This window comes from Gekko japonicus, unplaced genomic scaffold, assembly GCF_001447785.1.
Source record: "Gekko japonicus isolate JY-2015 unplaced genomic scaffold, Gekko_japonicus_V1.1 scaffold936, whole genome shotgun sequence".
Taxonomy (NCBI): Eukaryota; Metazoa; Chordata; class Lepidosauria; order Squamata; family Gekkonidae; genus Gekko; species Gekko japonicus.
The window spans coordinates 289577-307957 of record NW_015173702.1 but is presented as its reverse complement, the minus strand read 5'-3'; the positions used below and the strand labels follow the sequence as shown (position 1 = coordinate 307957).

The window sequence follows — 18381 nt, the reverse complement described above, 5'->3', positions numbered from 1 at the left end:
GGTGGTAAGCAGTGGGGAATTGCAGGGCTCATTACTGGGTCCAATGCTTTTTAACTTGTTCATTAATGATTTGGAGTTGGGAGTAAGCAGTGAAGTGGCTAAATTGGCAGATGGCACTAAATTGTTCAGGGTGGTGAGAACCTGGGAGGCTTGTGAGGCCCTCCAAAGGGATCTGTCGAGAATGGGCGAGTGGGTGTCAACATGGCAAATGGGGTTCAATGTGGCCAAGTGCAAAGTGATGCACATTGGGGCCAAAAATCCTAACTATAAATACACATTGATGGGGTCCAAACTGGCAGAGACTGACCAAGAGAGAGAGATCTTGGAGTCATAGTAGATAACTCACTGAAAATGTTAAGACAGTGTGCGACTGCAATAAAAAAAGGCCAATGCTATGCTGGGGATTATTAGGAAGGGAATCGAAAACAATTCAACCAATATCATAATGCCCCTGTATAAATCAATGCTGCAATGTCATTTGGAATACTGTGTGCGATTTTGGTTACCACACCTCAAAAAGAATATTATAGCATTGGGAAAAGTGCAGAAAAGGGCAACTAGAATGCTAAAATGGTTGGAACACTTTCCCTATGAAGAAAGGTTAAAGTGCTTGGGGCTCTTTAGCTTGAAGAAACGACAACTGAGGGGTGACGTGATTGAGGTTTACAAGATTATGTGTGGGATAGAGCGGGTAGAGAAAGAAGTACTTTTCTCCCTTTCTCACAATACAAGAACTCGTGGGCACTCAATGAAATTGCTGAGCAGTCCGGGTTAAAATGGATAAAAGGAAGTACTTCTTCACCCAAAGAGTGAATTCACTGCCACAGGTGGTGGCAGCTGCGGGGGACAGTGGGAGGGCTTCTAGTGTCCTGGCCCCACTGCTGGACCTCCTGATGGCATCTGGTATTTTTGCCCACTGTGTGACAGAGTGTTGAACTGGATGGGCCATTGGCCTGATTCAACATCGGCTTCTCTTATGTTTTCATGTTCTTATTATCAGGACTGAGAAGAAGGAATATTGACGATGCTGGTTTAACAGGTGCACTCCCCCTTCTATCTCTCCCATGACTCAAGCTGTTGTCTGACTCCAATCTCGTATTCATCCACTCTGTCTAGCTCAGGTAATAGTAATGGGATGAAGCTGGGTTGCACCAGCACTGATGCAAGCTGAGGTCTTCGCACTGACCACTTGCCCAGAGAATGTGCGATTGGGAAGGAGGCAGTGAGGCTTTATAGTTGGATTAACAGTGAACTGGGAATGCCTGCATTTTGCAGCCCGTTTTCCCAGAATATTCCAGCAGCTCTGGTGCCCCTCCCTGGATGCATTTCAAGTGCTGTTCTGCTTGGGAGCCCTCTCACAGATGAACCACTTTTGACGGCACAGAAATTTTATTTTGATATATTGTGTATATAACTGGTATGACCAGGAGTCATTTTGTAGAAAAAGAGGTGCAGGAGCTCATTAGCATAACTTGTTTGCATATATCACACCCCCTGACATCACCGGAAGTGTGTCAGAAGGCAACACCCACCGCTCATACTCCACTGAACTCTTTTGGATTGCTAGCTATTTGGGGGGGGGGGCGTGCAGATCTGTCCTCACAGAGGAGGGAGAGCTTGTACCCGAATAAAACATGGTCTTAAAGGTCCCACTGGACTGTTTTGTTCCGGGGGGGTGGGGCCTCTGCAGCTTACGTGGCTGCTTCTTGCTCTGACTGAGGGCTGCTGGGAGCAGGGGGTGGGGCTTGTTGCGTGTGCCCGCCCCTTGGCTCCGCTCCTCTGCGCTCCTGCAGGAAATGACCCCTGGTATGAGAAACAAGGCAAGTAATAGCTGTTGTACACAGCACTGATATCTCGAGCCACAGAACTTGAATTTCTCTGAAAAAATAAAATATAATTGAAATAAGCTTATTGGAAGTAGTTATTGAGGCATGAGATTTAGAAATTTACAAATTAATGGTAGGTGCTACTGCTACATTTGATCAAGTGAATGTGTTTTAACATGAGTTTTTCCTTTTCTCCCCCAGTGCTGCTGAATCTGCATTTGAATATTCTCAGACGAAAGATCTTTGAAAAAGTGTCTGCGTGTCTTAATGGACATCTGCTTTCACGGTATGGCCCAGATAGCGAACAGCAATGAATGTAAACCAAGTTTATCACCATCTTTGGGCACAGCAAGGGCAAAAGAAGTGGACAAAGAAGAAGCTTTGCAGATGGAAGCAGAGGCTCTGGCTAAGATGCAAAAAGAGAAAGTGGTAGCCTGTAATAGGCAAAGCATCGATGCTTTAAGCAGCTCCTGGCCAAACATACAGCCCCGTAGAAAACAGGACTATGATCTAATGGTGTTTCCAGAATCTGATGTCAAGAAAACAATGGGTGACAAGTTGAACACCATCGACATAGATAAAATTACCCATGCTGAGCTAGAGAAACTACTACTGGAGGACAACTTTGAAGCCAGCAAGCCTCCTACGTTGCCACCAGCTCCTGTTATGAGCCCATCATTCTCTTCCCAATTTTATGCTAGCTCTGCTGTTCAGTGGACAACTGGGTTGCCCGGGCCTTCAGCTTGCACGGTACCTTCTATTTACTCTGCACGTTCATACAGTAAACAAGTTGGTATCTTTCAGAATGGCTTCCATCCAGGTATGTCCACCTACCAGTCTACAAAGCCTGTTTATCTTGGTCTTCCAGAGAGGTCACAGTATATTTCATACCCACTGCCAGCTGCCACAACTTTCCATCCACAAGGAAGTTTGCCTGGATATCACCCAACTCTTACACCTGAAATGGCAAAAGTATTTGATAAGATAGCAAGTACTTCTGAATTTCTAAAAACTGGGAGAACAAGCACCGACGTAGAAGTGACTGATGCGAAATCTACAATTAGTTTGCCAACTTCTGAAATTGCCGGTGATATCAGTAAATTTGATTGGTTGGATTTGGATCCTTTGAGTAAACCAAAAGTAGACAGTGTGGATATTTTGTACACTGAAGAAGATTCTGGAAAGGTGACTTGTAGTATAGTTGTTGAAGATCCTTGGGATGCTGTTCTGCAGCAGGAGAAATCCACAGGAAAATGCCTTCTTGAAAGAAAAGTTAGTGGGAAATCTACTTACGGGGCCACCGTTACAAGAAGTCGGTCTTTAAACATTCGAACTGCTCAGCTTGCTAAGGTACAGGGCCAGTCATCACAGGTAAAAATTTATTCCAAAATTTATTTTAAAACTGACATTTATCATTGGCTGCTAAAGCTTGTAAGCTGGACAAAAGGCAATGATTTTTTCTTTTGTTCTCCTTAAGATTCATTATTGGTATGTGGGTGTGCATTGCTGTCAAGTTGCGGATGACATATGATGACCAGTGTTCCCTCTAAGCTGAGTCGGTGTGAGCCAGCTCACTGTTTTTTAGCCTCCAGCTCGCAGATTTTTGTCTCAGTTCAGGAAGGAGGGCTCCGGAGCAAACTAATCTAGGTCCCTGTGTATTGATGCACTGATGCCTACTTATAAAGGAACATATGGAGCCAAGACACTAACGTGGTGGTTTTATTGTTCTTACCACGGCTCTTTTTGTAGAAAAAGCCCAGCAGGAACTCATTAGCATAATAGGCCACACCCAACAGCAGGAACTCATTAGCATATTGGGCCACACCCCTGACAGCACAGCTCATTAGCACATTAGGCCGCGCCCCCATGTTACCAGAAGTGTGGTCATCCAGCCACACCCACCTTTCCCTTGTTATTCTGTTTACCTTGTTTGTTGTCAAAACCCAGGGCCTTTTTTTGGAGCAGGAACTCCTTTGCATGTTAGGCCACACACCCCTAATGTAGCCAATCCTAATGAGTTTCTGCTGTTGGGTGTGGCCTATTATGCTAATGAGTTCCTGCTGGGCGTGGCCAACTTGGGAGCCAGCCGGAACTCCGTTCCTGTGCGTTCCTGCCCAAAAATAGCCCTGGTTCTTACTGCTATAAACTCCCTAACATTGAGAATGTGGGGTACAAATAAAATAAATACTAAGATCAAAGGGGGAAAAAATCTTTAAAATGAGTATTTAACTGTTCCTTTTAAAATACTGCTGACAAACTTTCTAAATATAAAAGAAATAGAGAAAAATGTTAAAGTAAAACGTCAACATAAATCCAAAGAAATTCTACATCGGTAGATAGATCACGGGTCCCCAGAACGTAGCCCGTGGGTTGGGTACCAGGGCACCTGTGGAGAACTTTCCTGGCGCCCACCGAACATTTTCAGCAAGTGGGTGGAGCCAGGCAGGAAAAGGGGAGTTTAGAAAAAAGGCGGTCTATTTGCAATTCAAAAGCATGCAAATCAAGGCCAGGAGATCTATGACTGGCTCTGTGGATGGGGAAAAAGAAATGGTTTCCGTGGCTGCAGCAGCCGTAGCACACAGATCTTCACTGCTAATGTAAGCTGCCACGAGCCTTGGCTATTATCCATCCTTCTCACCTGTTCAGCCTGGGGGTTGGAGAGACAGAAAAGCCCACTGTCACAGAAACTAGTAGGTTTGGTCTGGTGGTGTGTGCTCTACAGCCAAGGTCCAGAAAAACCCAGTAGGCCTGAATGGGAGAAGAAAAAGCCCTTCCTTCCAAAACGTGCTGCCTGGTTCTGGTCTGTGTATTGCTGATGCAGCCCGGGACACAAGCAACAACGCTCCTTTCTAAACTGTGGAGTGCTGTGAGCAAAAATTCTGCTTTGAGAGCTACTAGCGTTAAAGTCGTGAGCGAGCCTGATTTGACTGTCTCGTAAATTAGTTTTTTAGAAGGTTATTACTAACAAAGAAGGGAAAGTGTCTTTAAAGATTCCAGTTGAACAGTTGTGCATGCGCTTGCATTCTTAAAACACACAGTAGCACCTTAAGTGGCACCTTAAAGACCACCAATAATGTATTCTAGCTACAGTTGGCAGCCTCCAGGTAGAACCTGGAGTTCTCCAAGAATTACTACTGATCAGCAGACTATAGAGGTAGCTTCCTCTACATTTGACTATCGCGTAAATTAGTTTTTTTAGAAGATAATTACCATAACCTTGTAAAACTCTTGTTTCCAAAGGCTTTACAGTTTAAAAGAATCTCTTATGAAAGATGAATCTGTGTGATCTCTCTCTAGAGTTAGAAGAACTAGATGGTTAGGTTGCATGTATAAGCAAAGTGCTGTCTGGCACAGACGCAAAGCTTTAATACTTAGCAGGACAAAATGTAGCAGGCAAAGTTTAAAGAAAAAAGCTTGGAGATCTAGCCTGTTGACACCAAATTCTCAAAAATATTGTATTTTTACTAACGAAGTCCAATATCTAATGAAGTGCCAGACATATTAACAATTATCCATTCTTCTTTTGGATATCCATATAGAATTTCCGCCATCTTATTCGGCAGATTCAACAAGGTCTCTCATTTGGCCAGATACTGCCCATGTAGGAAGAAATGCATGGAATCTGTCACTCATGTTCTCCTGCACTGTAATCTGTACACGGACCTAAGGATCACACATTTATATTCTCTTTTAACCAGTATGGGTGCTTGTTCTGATGCACTTAAGGTGCATAGACTTTTAAGTGATCACATTACAGAGAAGGTGGCTAAGTTTCTCTCCTTGGCTTTAAAGCTGCGTCTAAGGTTCTTTTAGATTTTTACATGTGTGCTTTCAACTGGTTTTAAAATGTATAAATGGTACTGATATTTTATGCCAATAAAGGCTGACTTGACTTGACTTGACATATAGAATTGTTCTTGCATATTTTGTATGTCATGAATTGGTAGTCAATAACAAGTTGGGTTGACTAAGGATTGATCAGTATATTTGTATGCTTAAAGTTTTTGAAAACTTCCTACAGAGATGAGACCACTGCTGATACCTTAATTCATGAACAGTGTCAATAATCAAACCCTTCCCTATGTGACAGTGTTTCATTTACTTGACTACTATTTATTTAATTTACAGTTGCAGTTTTCTTTAAAATTCTAAAAGAAGTATTGGCATGATCTAGGACATACGAAAATCATGGTTTTTTCCTTAATTTTCTAGCTACGTAATATAATTGCTACACTTATCCAAACCATTCATCCATCTATCTCAGCATTCTGTCTAACGGTGAAAGTAATCTGTCAATCAAATGGTGCAGATTCCTTTATGTAAAAGCGGCTACTTTTTAAACTAAATGAATATCATGTTGGCTGGCCATTTGGGAGCTTCATGCAGTGTCTTGATTTAATTCCTAATCATTTACATTTCTATTTAGGAGACTCAGTTGTAGCCATCAGATTTTAACACTGGGAAATACAGTTCTGTCCGTTCTAGACGTGGCACTTGATGGAATGAAAAATTAGAAATACTTAATTTTTTTTTGAGAAACGCATACTCGTCAAACCTAAATGTACTTCAATGAAAAGTTAACTTATTAGCACATATATATGAAGTAGCATAAATTATCCAGTTTTTATTTTTAAAAATAAACCAACCAGTTCCCTGTTCACCTAACTATCCTAGAGTCCAGTCCACAGTATGCCAGTTTACTGATTAGAACATCATGGGGAGCCCCGTCAAAAGCTTTACTGAAATCCAGGAAAACAATTAATAGAATCATAGAGTTGGAAGGGGCCATACAGGCCATCTAGTCCAACCCCTGTTCAGTACAGGATCAGTCTAGAGCATCCCTGACAAGGTTTTGTCCTCCTGCTGCTTGAAGCCTGCCAGTGAGGGGGATCTCACCACCTCCCTAGGCAGCTGATTCCACTGTTGAACTACCCTTACTATAAAAAAAAATTCCGTAATATCCAGCTTGTATCTTTCTTCCTGTAATTTAAACCCATTATTGCAAGTCCTGTCCTTTGCTGCCAACAGGAACAGCCTTTCAAATACTTAAAGAGAGTAGTTATGTCCCCCCTCAACCTCCTCTTCTCCAGACTGAACATTCCTAAGTCCCTCAGCCTTTCCTCATAGGGCTTGGTCTCCACAGGCCCCTTGGGACGACTTATCTGGGGAGGACTGATTTCCCTTTAAAAGTGTACTTTATGTTTTGTTCTACTGGGTATATCCGGCTGCCACCAGGAAATTTAAGGCTTTCCAAACCTTTATACTTCACTTTAGCTATTACTGGGTAGGTAGGTCGAGTGTAAGGCTTATGGGGAACTATGTGGTCTTGGGAAGTATTTCTTTCAGAGCTGATATACTTAAATAAATTAAGAAGATTTATTGAAGTAATTCATATATAAAAGAGTAGAACAATGTAACTAGTACGGTTTAAATACTGAACCCATGCTTGGTGTTTCACCCACAATCTGCTCCCTTATTGACAGGGATCTTTCAGGTAACTTTGTAACTCTTCAATTTAGCTTTCATTTACTTTTTCCTATTCTCTCAGAACAACCTCGGCTGTTCTTAACTGCTTACACACAGAACTGCTTCTCACTTCTTTCGTACACATAACTTAACTCTCTTATATCACATACAAGTCTGCTTCTCCCACAGACCTCAGAACGAACTCTCTTAACAACTGTCTTTATCAACTGTCAAACCTGTAACTGTCACTCTTGACAGACATACATATTCATCCACTCAGAACCACTTCCAAAACCCCTCCCCCTCTCTGTCAATCACCAATCACACCACTCTTGTCTCTTCAACCACTCTAATATATCTCAGCCATGCAAACTTTTAAAGACACACACACACATATAAAACAAGGAATCATTACACCCCTGATCATCCTCGTCACCTCTTCTGCACACTCCCCATTCTGTCCACATCCTTTTTGAAGTGAGGCCTCCAGAACTCCACACAATACTCCCAAGTGCAGCCTGACCAATGTGATGTACAGTGGGACTATGACATCTTGTGCTTTGGATGTGCCTCTGTTGATACACCCCAAGACTGCATGAGCCTTTTTTGCCACCGCATCACACTGTCTGCACATACTTAGCTCACAGTCCACCCGTACTTCAAAGTCTTGTTCACAGAACTGCTACTCAGAAGTGTATCCCCCATCCAGTATGCATGCTTTTCATTTTTGTTACCCATATGTTGAGCTCTGCACTTAACCTTGTTGAATTGCATCTTTTTTTACATCTCACTTTTCCAGAGTGTTCAGATCTTGTTGAATTCTGTCTCTGTTTTCTGGGGTGTCCACTCCTCCCCCCAAATTTAATGAGTCGTCTCTCCAACCCCTCATCCAGGTGATTTTTAGAATTATTGAAAAGTACCAGTCCCAGAACCAAACCCTGTGGCACCTCACAGGACACCTCCCGCCAATCAGATGAAATGCCATTGACAGTTACTCTTGGATGTGGTTCTCCAACCAGTTCCCTATCTACCTAACCATCCTAGAGTCCAGTCCTGACAGTCCACAAGTTTACCCATTAGAGCATCATGGGAAACCCTGTCAACAGCTTTACTGAAATCCATGAAAACAATGCTGGCAGCATTGCCACTTGATCAAAAAAGGAAACAAGGCTGGTCTGGCAGTAGCTGTAGGGAAAAATCCACGCTGACTTCCCTGGGATCACCAGGCTGTCCTTCTGGTGCTCACGAAGTGACCAATGTTCCCTCTAAGCTGTGGAGTTTTGTGAGCAAAAATTCTACTTTGTGAGCTACTGGCATTAAAGTTGTGAGCGAGCCATTTGGCTGCCGCAAACTTAGTTTGCTCTGGAGCCCTCCTTCCTGAGCTAAGACAAAAATGTGTGAGCCAGAGGCTAAAAAATGGCGAGCTAGCTCACACTAACTCAGCTTAGAGGGAACACTGGAAGTGACCCCTTTAAAATCTGCTCTAATACCTTCCTTGGAGCAGAGGTCAGACTTACTGGCCTATAATTTCCTGTGTCATCCCTCCTTCCTTTTTTGAACAAATTCTGAGTCCAGTGGTACCTTTTGGCCAATAAAGTTTTATTCAAGGTATTTGTTAGTCTTAAAGGTGCCACTGGACTCAAGCTTTGTTCTGCTACTTCAGACCAACGCAGCTGCCCATCTGGCTCTTCCTTTTTTCCCCTTATCCAATCTTGTGGCACATCTCTCATCCTCCAAAAGGTCTTGAAGATGACAGACGGAGGTTCTGAAGCTCTCTAGGAAGTTCTTGGAGCACTCTTAGTTGCACACCATCTGGCCTGGGGGATTTGTAATAAATCAGTGCAGCCAGGTTCATCTCAACCACTGTCCTTGTCAACCAGCAGCCCGGATGCTGTGTCTTGCCTACTACCATCTCTACATGGGCCTGTTCTCTTCTTCAGGGGAAAAACTGAGGCAAAATAAGTCCCTTTAAATGTTGTGCGCAAGAAGCGGGGGGGGGGGCTGAACTCCAGGGGCATATTCACTGGAGTTCTGGCGTGTGGGGCACTGATCCCCAACATGATGATGTCACTTCTGTGTGATGTCATTGCATTGGGGATGTCTCCACCTCCTCCAGGAAACCCCCCCAAAGTCCCCTGCCAGTGACAAGGAAGAACTCCATATGTTCCTTTATAAGTAGGCACCAGTGCATCAATACACGGGGACTTTAGCACTGAGAACTGTTTAAACATTTGTCATACAGCTGTACTGAAGTACAACACTTCAGTCACTCTCCTTCAACAGTGCCCAGGAAAAGGTGTCTATCAGTTTTCCAACATCATATCAGAAACAGTACCCCCTGCCCTCTCAAACTGGACCTGAATGGACTTCTGAAGACTGGACTGTTAGCACCGGTCAGACCCCTATTTTCATTCTTTACTTGGGCAAAGAAGAGAAGAAGAAGAAGAAGAGAAGAGATTGGATTCATACCCCGCCCTTCACTACCCAAAGGTGTCTCAGAGCGGCTTACAAACTCCTTTCCCTTCCCCTCCCCACAACAGACACCCTGTGAGGTAGGTGGGGCTGAGAGAGCCCTGACAGAAACTGCTCTTTTTCAAGGACAGCTCTTATCAGAACTACAGCTGGCCCAAGGTCATCCAGCCAGGTGCAAGTGGAGGAGTGGGGAATCAAACCCGGTTTTCCCAGATTACAGCCCACACACTTAACCACTACACCAAACTGGCTCTCTCCTTGTACTGTCGTGCATCAGTATTTTTGGTATCTCAGGGCATAAATGTCATAAACATTTTGTTATTCCAAGGCAAGTATGTTAAAAAAATGCCTAGGACATTTCCAAAAACTTCCCCAAATTGTACCAAACTGAATACTTATACTAAACCTTGTATCTTATAGGTTTGTACACGTTTTGGTCAAAGATAAAGAGCCTTTCCATTAGTTAATTCTTGCAATTTAATGTGTGTTTATGCCTGTTAAGGTTTAAATGTTACGTGGTAGAAAAGCTGCTTGACTTCTGGTACAATACCGTCTGTCTCTGGTGACAAACTCATATTAACATGGTAGCAATATTCTTTTACCTTTCCAGTAATTGTACTGCACTGGTTAAAAAGGCACTAATCTGGTTGGTAGAAAAAGTTTGTTTATTTAGGTTTAATAGCCCATAGGCCATACACCATAAAAATAAAAACATTAAGAGTTTAAAAGAACAGTAAAACAAAAATTTGCCACATCCACGATGCAGTTTTGGCAGAGGCTGCTTAGGAGTAGTCTTAATCTTGCCGCATCAGGAAAAGATGAATATTTCAACAGCCATTTTCTTAGGAGTCTTTCTCTTGCCACTGCGTGTTTTTGACAGTAGAAGACATGACATAATGAGTCAGGTTCTGTCAGTGGGCAGTCACAATAGCGCTGGTAGGGGTCTTGAGAAAGACTTCTGTGTCAATGATAGGGCAGTTTACTCTGAGGCATGGGCGAGGGGGGGGGGAGAGAGAAACTCTTCAAGTGCCCCTTCATGTGTGGGAGTCTTTTAATCCAATCTAAGATAAACATGTTTTGGACCTATCTAACATAGTTGTTCATATGGAAAAGGTGGTATAGGGTGAATTTCTTGCATTATTTTAGTGTTTGCTATTAAGTAGAAGATTCACCTAATTGCAAGCTACTATTCAGAGTGTACTTTGTCGCTCATAAATGGGATGTTTCCCACTGTGGCATTACCATGTGATACAGATGTGTTTTAAATTGGGGGGGGGGGTCTGTGATTAAAATGCTGAAAAGTGGCACAGGTAGTAGGAACTATGGAGTTAAAGCAAGTTCTGTTTTAATATTGTTCATAATGTCTTTTATGAGTTTTTTCTTCAGACTTTTTCTAGAGATTGACTTAAGAATTTTGAGTCTTTAAAAGCAGGTTTAATAGCAAATATTTTAGTAACATGAATGAAATATTTTAATAACATGAATGAACGTGTTCCATGGACTCTTGAAATCCTCTACTGCATACTGGTTCCTATTCCCACAAGAATGCCATTAAATTTTATGTTTTAGAAATATAGAAGCGAGAAAACTGGAACCTTAAACTTGAATATTGTCTGTCCGACTTCTTTAGCGGGGACTACAGATAATATATTCCTTTCCCTCCAGTTTGCTTGGATTTGAAAGGGACCGATCCACTTGGTATGTCTTTCAATAACTATGCATTGGTTAATTGTCCAATGTGACAGAAAATACTAAGTCAGTAATACGTTTAATCTGAATGCTCAATTGCTCTCAATTTGAGACAGTCTAATAATGTATACTAACAGCTATATACAGTCATTGCTTGACTTTTTTATCCCTACATTTCAGGCTGACAGTGGGACCAGTACCCTACCAACAGGAAATAACTTTCTCAAAAATGTTGAAGGGCAAAATCAAGAACAAGCTGCTTTTTGTGACACAGTTGCAAAGTAAGCATTATCATAGAATCATGGAATGTTAGAGTTGGAAGGGACCTTGCAGGTCATCTAGTCCAACCCCCTGCACTCTGCAGGAGCATAGCCGAAAGATAGCCCTACAACATACCTGAAAGATGGTCGTCCAGTCTCCGTTGTCACTTGCAAGTGACATAATCTGTATCATAACGTGTATGTTTAAAAGAAAGTAAATATCTGCACTGGTTTCATTTAGTCACAGAATAAAGCTTAGATATTTTGATTATTTGACTTGCATTGTTACAGGAAGCAAATGGCCCATTCTGCCTTTAACGTTTTCACTTGTTCCATCTATTTAAGTATGGAACGATTGCACTAAGGACTGATTCCTTAATGTAATTAAATAGGAATATGGCTGTGGTAGTTGTTGCAATTCTTTAATTTTAAGACATCACAATGCTATTAAATAGAAGGACGACAGATGGCGAAGGTTACTGCAGTGTATGCATTAACAATTCCCAAATTAGCTGAGTGGAGTAAAAAGTGTATACAAGCAGGCATAAACATGTTAAGTATTTTATGTTGCTTTGACGATTTATGGTAGAGGATGCTGTTGTTTAGAATTGGGAAGGGTTGTAGGAGATTTGAAGAACATTTGGGGCAGTAGGTTTATGTGGATGGATGGTCGAGGATTGGCCTAGTAAGTTAGAGAAGAGGCAAGTAAAACACTTCTCACAAAAGCTAAATTAGCAATCTGATTATTTTGCAGTCTGATTATTTACTCAAAACAATCCCTGTCTGTGTGAAGGGGGATTCCAAATAAGTAGAATTGCAGCCTCATGCGCTTGTTTGTTTTTTGCTGACATAATTCCGTACAACTGAAGCAGTGTATTTCATATTGTTTACAGGTTGAGGGCCAAGTTTCCGTATACTGTTTATGATACAAACTCAGGCTTTGTCTTAAGTCCAGTCTTGTTGCAAAGAAACATCAGTGGAGAGAATTCTAGCATCAAGATTTCAATAGAAATTGAAGGTTTCCAACAGCCAGTAACATTTACGTGTGATGGTATGTATTCTAAATTTTTACAGATGTTCCGGGAGATCAAGAATTAAGTTTGCAATTCCTGTAATGACATTATAAATGGAGACACATGAGAATAGTCATTGTGCATGTTTATTTCTACTTATAAATACTGTAGTAAAAGGTTCTCCTTTAGTAATATCTGGATTAAATCATTAGGGGACAAGGGGGACGTACGTTACTGATGATTTAACGTCTTTCAGATCTGCTGTTGACAAAAAGCCATTTAATTGGACAGTTTAGTCATATTTATATGTTTTTTTTTAAAAAAAAAAAATCTATTGCCACAAAATCAGCATGCAACGTATGATGGTGGATTCCCTTCCCATCAGAAAATGAAAGATCTTCTCAGAGATCTCTGCAGTAGTGAAGGGGCCTTTGGGGGCAATCTGCATTTTCTGATGAAATTGATGTCTACTAGCAGGGAAGAGAAACTGCCATCGGTGGCTATTAGCCACAAGGTATAGATAGGGGCTCTGGGGCAAGTGATGCTCTGTCTTCTTGGTGCTTGGGGGGGGGGTCAACAGTGGGAGGGCTTCTAGTGTCCTGGCCCCACTGGTGGACCTCCTGATGGCACCTGGTATTTCTGGCCACTGTGTGACGCAGAGTGTTGGACTGGATGGGCCTTTGGCCTGATCCAACATTGGCGCCTCTTATGTTCTTATGCCTTTCTGGTACTTCTGTCTGGAGGCACTGGACTCACCTTATCTAAACTGGAGACTGGAGTGCTGTCAGATTCCACTGGATGCTTGTGATTCCCAGTAAACTTGACTTGAGAGAATCTCTCCTACATAAGAACATAAGAGATGCCAATGTTGGATCAGGCCAAAGGCCCATCCAGTCCAACACTCTTGTCACACTGTGGCCAGAAGTACCAGGTGCCATCAGGAGGTCCACCAGTGGGGCCAGGACATTAGAAACCCTCCCACTGTTGACCCCCCCAAGCACCAAGATGACAGAGCATCCCTTGCCCCAGAGTCCCTATCTATACCTTGTGGCTAATAGCCACTGATGGACCTCTGCTCCATATGCTTATCTAATTCCCTTTTGAAGCTGTCCATGCTTGTAGCCGCCACCACTTCCTGTGGCAGTGAATCCCTACCTAGCACAGATCCCCAGTCTGTGTATCTAATAGCCACATGGGGGCTCATCTCCAAACATGGGCTCAGTTGTCCTTTTAAAACTTTCTTCTAGTCACCTGTCTTCAGCACTCTTGCTCTGTGCAGTCTGGTCAGTTAAAAGCTGGAGGGAGAGTTTTAAAAGGGCAGCTGAGCCATCAACTAAAGAGCTGGCGGTCTTCAGGGAGAAGCAGCAACGGAGGCAGGGGGGAGGAGGGTTCTCTTCCCCCCCCCCCAGCTCCAGCACTGCTTCTCCACTTAGTCTGGCTGGTTAGAAACCAGCAGGAAAGTTTTAAAAGGGTAGATGAGCTGGCAACTATGGGCGCGGGGTATGTGAGAAGAAGCCTCTTTGCCCACTCGTATGCCTCTGTAGTCACTGTCTCGGCTGTCTTTTTAAAATTCCCATATTTCTAATTGACTAGACTGCAGTGATGGGGGGTGGGGGGGGGGGGGGGGTTTCAAGGAGAATTCTTTGCTTCCCCCCAAACTCCAGTGCCTCTTCTCCCTGCAGTCTGGACAGTTAGAAAATTGCAGGAAAATTTAAAGAGGGCAACTATGGCATCAGTTATGGAGTCCGGCGATGAGGGTGGGTGGTATTCCCCCCCCGTGAGTCTCACGGGGCCCCCACTTGTAACTATCTAACTGCTTATCTAGAATAATACTTGGTATTCAAATTATTTCAAGAGCTTTTCATCAAGTTAATAACGGTAATGTATCATTAATAAAATTTATTGCCTTCTAACTGGAAGTACTATTTGTTGAGTTTGGGGAATTTCACATTACCCAGTTCCACCCGGTTTCAAGCCGGTAATGATCTGTTTTGAAATGAACTGATATAGGGCTGCCATTTTCACACATGGCTTTCCCCTTCCGGTAAAGAGCTGGATCTGAAGTGGTTTGCCATTTCAGACTGCAGCGCTTTTTCCCGCTTTTCCCCCACCGTTTTTCGCCCGTGCAGGCGATCTCTGGCTTTTTTTTTTGAATGTTCGCTTTAGAGTGCTGTAGCAGTATAACAAAACACACTCCATGCATTCAAATGGGATTGATATAATGCTATTCCGTTATAGTGCTATAGCGCTATAACGCGAACGTAAAAAACCAAGTCAGAGATCGCCCACGCGGGTGAAAAACGGCGGGAAAAAGCGCATCGGAACCGGGAGAGGAAACTGAGGAGTACTTGGAAGTGGTTGACAGGTAAAACGCTTCAGCCCCGTTTCCTAAACGGAACAGAAGCGATTGTGTATGAAATGACAAATATATTCTGGAAGGGAACCGGTTCTTAAATGGTTCTGTCTGAAATGACAGACCAGAAACCGTTTGGGAACCGTTCCTCTTCTGGAATATATTGCCTGTCTGAAATTCCTTGTTCTCTTACAGAGAAGCCTGAGAACACTTTTCCCACGTGAATTAACCTGTATTCTGGACAAATGTCTCTTAAGTCTTTTTTCGGGAATTGCATATCTTTTAGAGCAGACATGGGAAAGATGCTGGCCTTCTGAACGTATTTCTGAGCCATCACATCCTACTTTTAGCTCCCCCCCCCCACGATCTTCAAAAAGAAACAGGATAGTATTCCCATTATGTTTGACCAACAAATTAACCTTATGAAAAGGCATGCTCTTCTTATGTGGCAAAGCAGAATAAAACGATACACTTATTAACACTCACTCCAAAACCAACATTAAACTGAAGAACCATCTGAAATTAGCACTGAATTGAATAGCATCTGTCTTTAGTTCCTATTGTCATCTGTTACTTTTTCCCTTTTAAACAGCAAGTTCTCCAGTTGAGCTTATAATAATGCAAGCACTTTGTTGGGTACACGATGACTTGAATGACGTAGACATTGGCAGTTACATACTGAAAGTTTGTGGAGCAGAAGAAGTTTTGCAGAAGTAAGGATAATTTCCCTGTTGATGTATAACTGTGCTTAGAGAATGACTTCTGAAAAACTTAATGCTGCATTTATAAAAGCAAACATGTAAAATGACTTTTCCCTTAGCTTTTATGAACAAGGTAATCTGTCAGCAAGTATTAAGGTGTTTCAGTGTTTGCTATTCTGACAAATATGCTATTATCAATGCATACAACTTAGACAATTAGAAATAGTCAAACATACTCTCACCTTTTTGTTGGCTAATAAAGATGACTGACATTCAATGCGGGGCAGGCAAAGAATTTTTAGGAAGGAAGATAACAATGAAGACATTCCCCTAAAAATTACACACAAGTTTTTGTTTTTTAATTACTGTATGTAACTATAACTGGTACATGAATTAATGAAACCTTCCCCCCTTTTTTCTTGATGGCATTTGTGAGGGGGGAAAACAGTTTTCCTTTCAGGAAAATAGGGTATATTGTCCATTCTGCCTTTTTTCTAGAGAGATAGTTTGGGCTATTCTGGTTTATACAGCAGTTGTCAAAATGTTAGAGCTGGATCCAAAGTACCATGTGGAGCTCTGCTTGTGCAAAAGAACTGTTCCCACTCTCAGCCCCCATTTCAGGCCTCTGCCAGTTCTGGGTGAGTCATGTGAGTCGCCTGGTGTTTATTGGCAGGCCTGGCCCTCATGGGTCTTCTCTCAAAGGTCAAAACAGGCTGAAAAGTCCCTGCCTCCTCTCCCGGCCTTTTTTTTTTTTTTTACCAAAATCAAGGCTTGAAGGCTGGCAATACTGTTGTGATTACCTAGAAACTTCCACAATGCCCACTGAGGTCTCCTTTCCTAAAGGAGGAGTTAACTCCCATTGTTGGTTTTTTTTAAGATTTCAGATTTTTCTGCAAACCTGGAACTTTGCAGAAAGGTTATTCCTTGTCTGTTCATGGCCCCAATCTAAGTATCTGCTGATGGAGCCATGTTGAGAATTCGATATATTGATTATTTCTAGCTTGAGAAGTTTTATGTCTGTAACGGATTTCTACATAGTTTGCAGACCAAAGTTTTAAGAGACTGTTGCCAGTTTTTTAAAAGATACATCACCTCAGCATTTATTTCTTTAACAGTAAACACAGTATAGGCAGCCATGAATACATTCAGAACTGTGGAAAATGCGACACAGAGATTAAATTGCAGCTCTTGACCCGAAGTCTAATATGCAGAGATCTTGCACGAACAGTAAGTACAAAGTAATCACACATCCTAAAAATTATGGTTTACTGAATTCATGAGTATTATTAAGGCAACGTAGATATCTTGCATTTTTAGGATCAGGTGGATAGCTGTGTTGGTCTGAAGAAATGAAACACAGTATGAGTCCAGTGGCACCTTTAAGACCAACAAAGTTTTGTTCATTGTATGAGTTTTCATGAGAGCACACGCTTCCTCAGATACAATGAAATGGAATTCGCCAGTCCATATGTATAGGCAGAGGTTGAACAGTAAATTAACATGCAACATAATGAATATATTAGATTCAGGAATAACAAGCTTGGTTTATATGGTTACCATTTAACATAATGAAGGTGTTTTAAGAGATGCAAAGACCAAACAGAGATAACCAGTTAAATCCACATGGTCACCACTTGTTTGGATTCAATTCCGTGGGAAAACAGAGAGGCAAATGAATGTGTCAGACGTGGAGAGTGATGTGCAAATGAATCATAATTCTGAAATGCTGAAAAGTAATTAACTGTTGTCCATGGGTGCCCTGGTGCCAGCCAAGTATATGAGAAAGTGGGTGGGTGGGGTGCCCAGCAGGGCTTCTGATTGGCCATTGAGATTGAATTGGCTGTTTAGATTAAAATAGTTGTTTCAGCGGCAACAGCCACTACAGTGTTGATTTTGTTCTTTCTCACTCCTCTTTCCCAGTGCCTGGCAAAGAAAACAGTGCTAGGCTAGGCTGCAGTCCTGTGCAAACTTACCTGTTAGCTCAATTGAACCCAGTTGTACTTAAAATGCTTATTTACTCAGAAGTTATCAGACCAAACATCACTGAAGTTCCCTGACCAGGAATGCTTATTAATAGTAGCAAATCTGATTTTGGATTTTAAAAAGAACCTGCCAAGTAGGGATCTCAAGTCCCCCCGGGGGGCGGGGAAACTCCCGTCTCAGAGGCCCGTTCCCCGGCGCTGCCGGGTCGGGCCTTGGGGGGGGGGGACTCCGCCCCGACGTGCGCGTCACCCGGAAGTGATGGGAGGACGCCAGGCACGCTGGGGGCGGGGCCACGGCTATACAATGGGAAACTCTATGGTTTTCCCTTGTATGGCCGTGGCCCCGCCCCCAGCGTGCCTGGTGTCCTCCCGTCACTTCCAAGTGACGTGCGTGCGTGCACCAGACGCCGTCCGGGAGCCCCCCGCTCCCGGCGAAAATCCACTTGGCAACCCTACTGCCAAGTAGTACAAAAGCAGGGTCAAAACAGGGTGTCACCTATAGTGGTGCTTGGTGCTCATGTGCATGCTGTATACCCCCCCCCCTTTTTGGCTGAACAGATATGGGGAAGGGGGTACAAGGGAAGCAGAAAGGCAGCTAAAAACTGAATCAGCTGGTAAA

At 42.8% G+C, this 18381-nt stretch overlaps 1 protein-coding gene across 1 annotated transcript in view; it reads left to right on the top strand.

Annotated features, from left to right (window-relative positions):
* The first annotated feature begins 1044 nt into the window (after window positions 1-1044).
* The window catches only part of PIK3C2A (phosphatidylinositol-4-phosphate 3-kinase catalytic subunit type 2 alpha), a 75372-nt gene continuing 58035 nt past the window's right edge, over window positions 1045-18381 (top strand). Inside the window, exons 1-6 of the mRNA XM_015423252.1 lie at window positions 1045-1121; window positions 2028-3197; window positions 11634-11734; window positions 12607-12764; window positions 15672-15792; window positions 16896-17007. Coding sequence (XP_015278738.1) covers window positions 2094-3197; window positions 11634-11734; window positions 12607-12764; window positions 15672-15792; window positions 16896-17007 — 1596 coding nt within the window. The 5' untranslated portion in view covers window positions 1045-1121; window positions 2028-2093. The remainder of the gene's footprint in view (window positions 1122-2027; window positions 3198-11633; window positions 11735-12606; window positions 12765-15671; window positions 15793-16895; window positions 17008-18381) is intronic.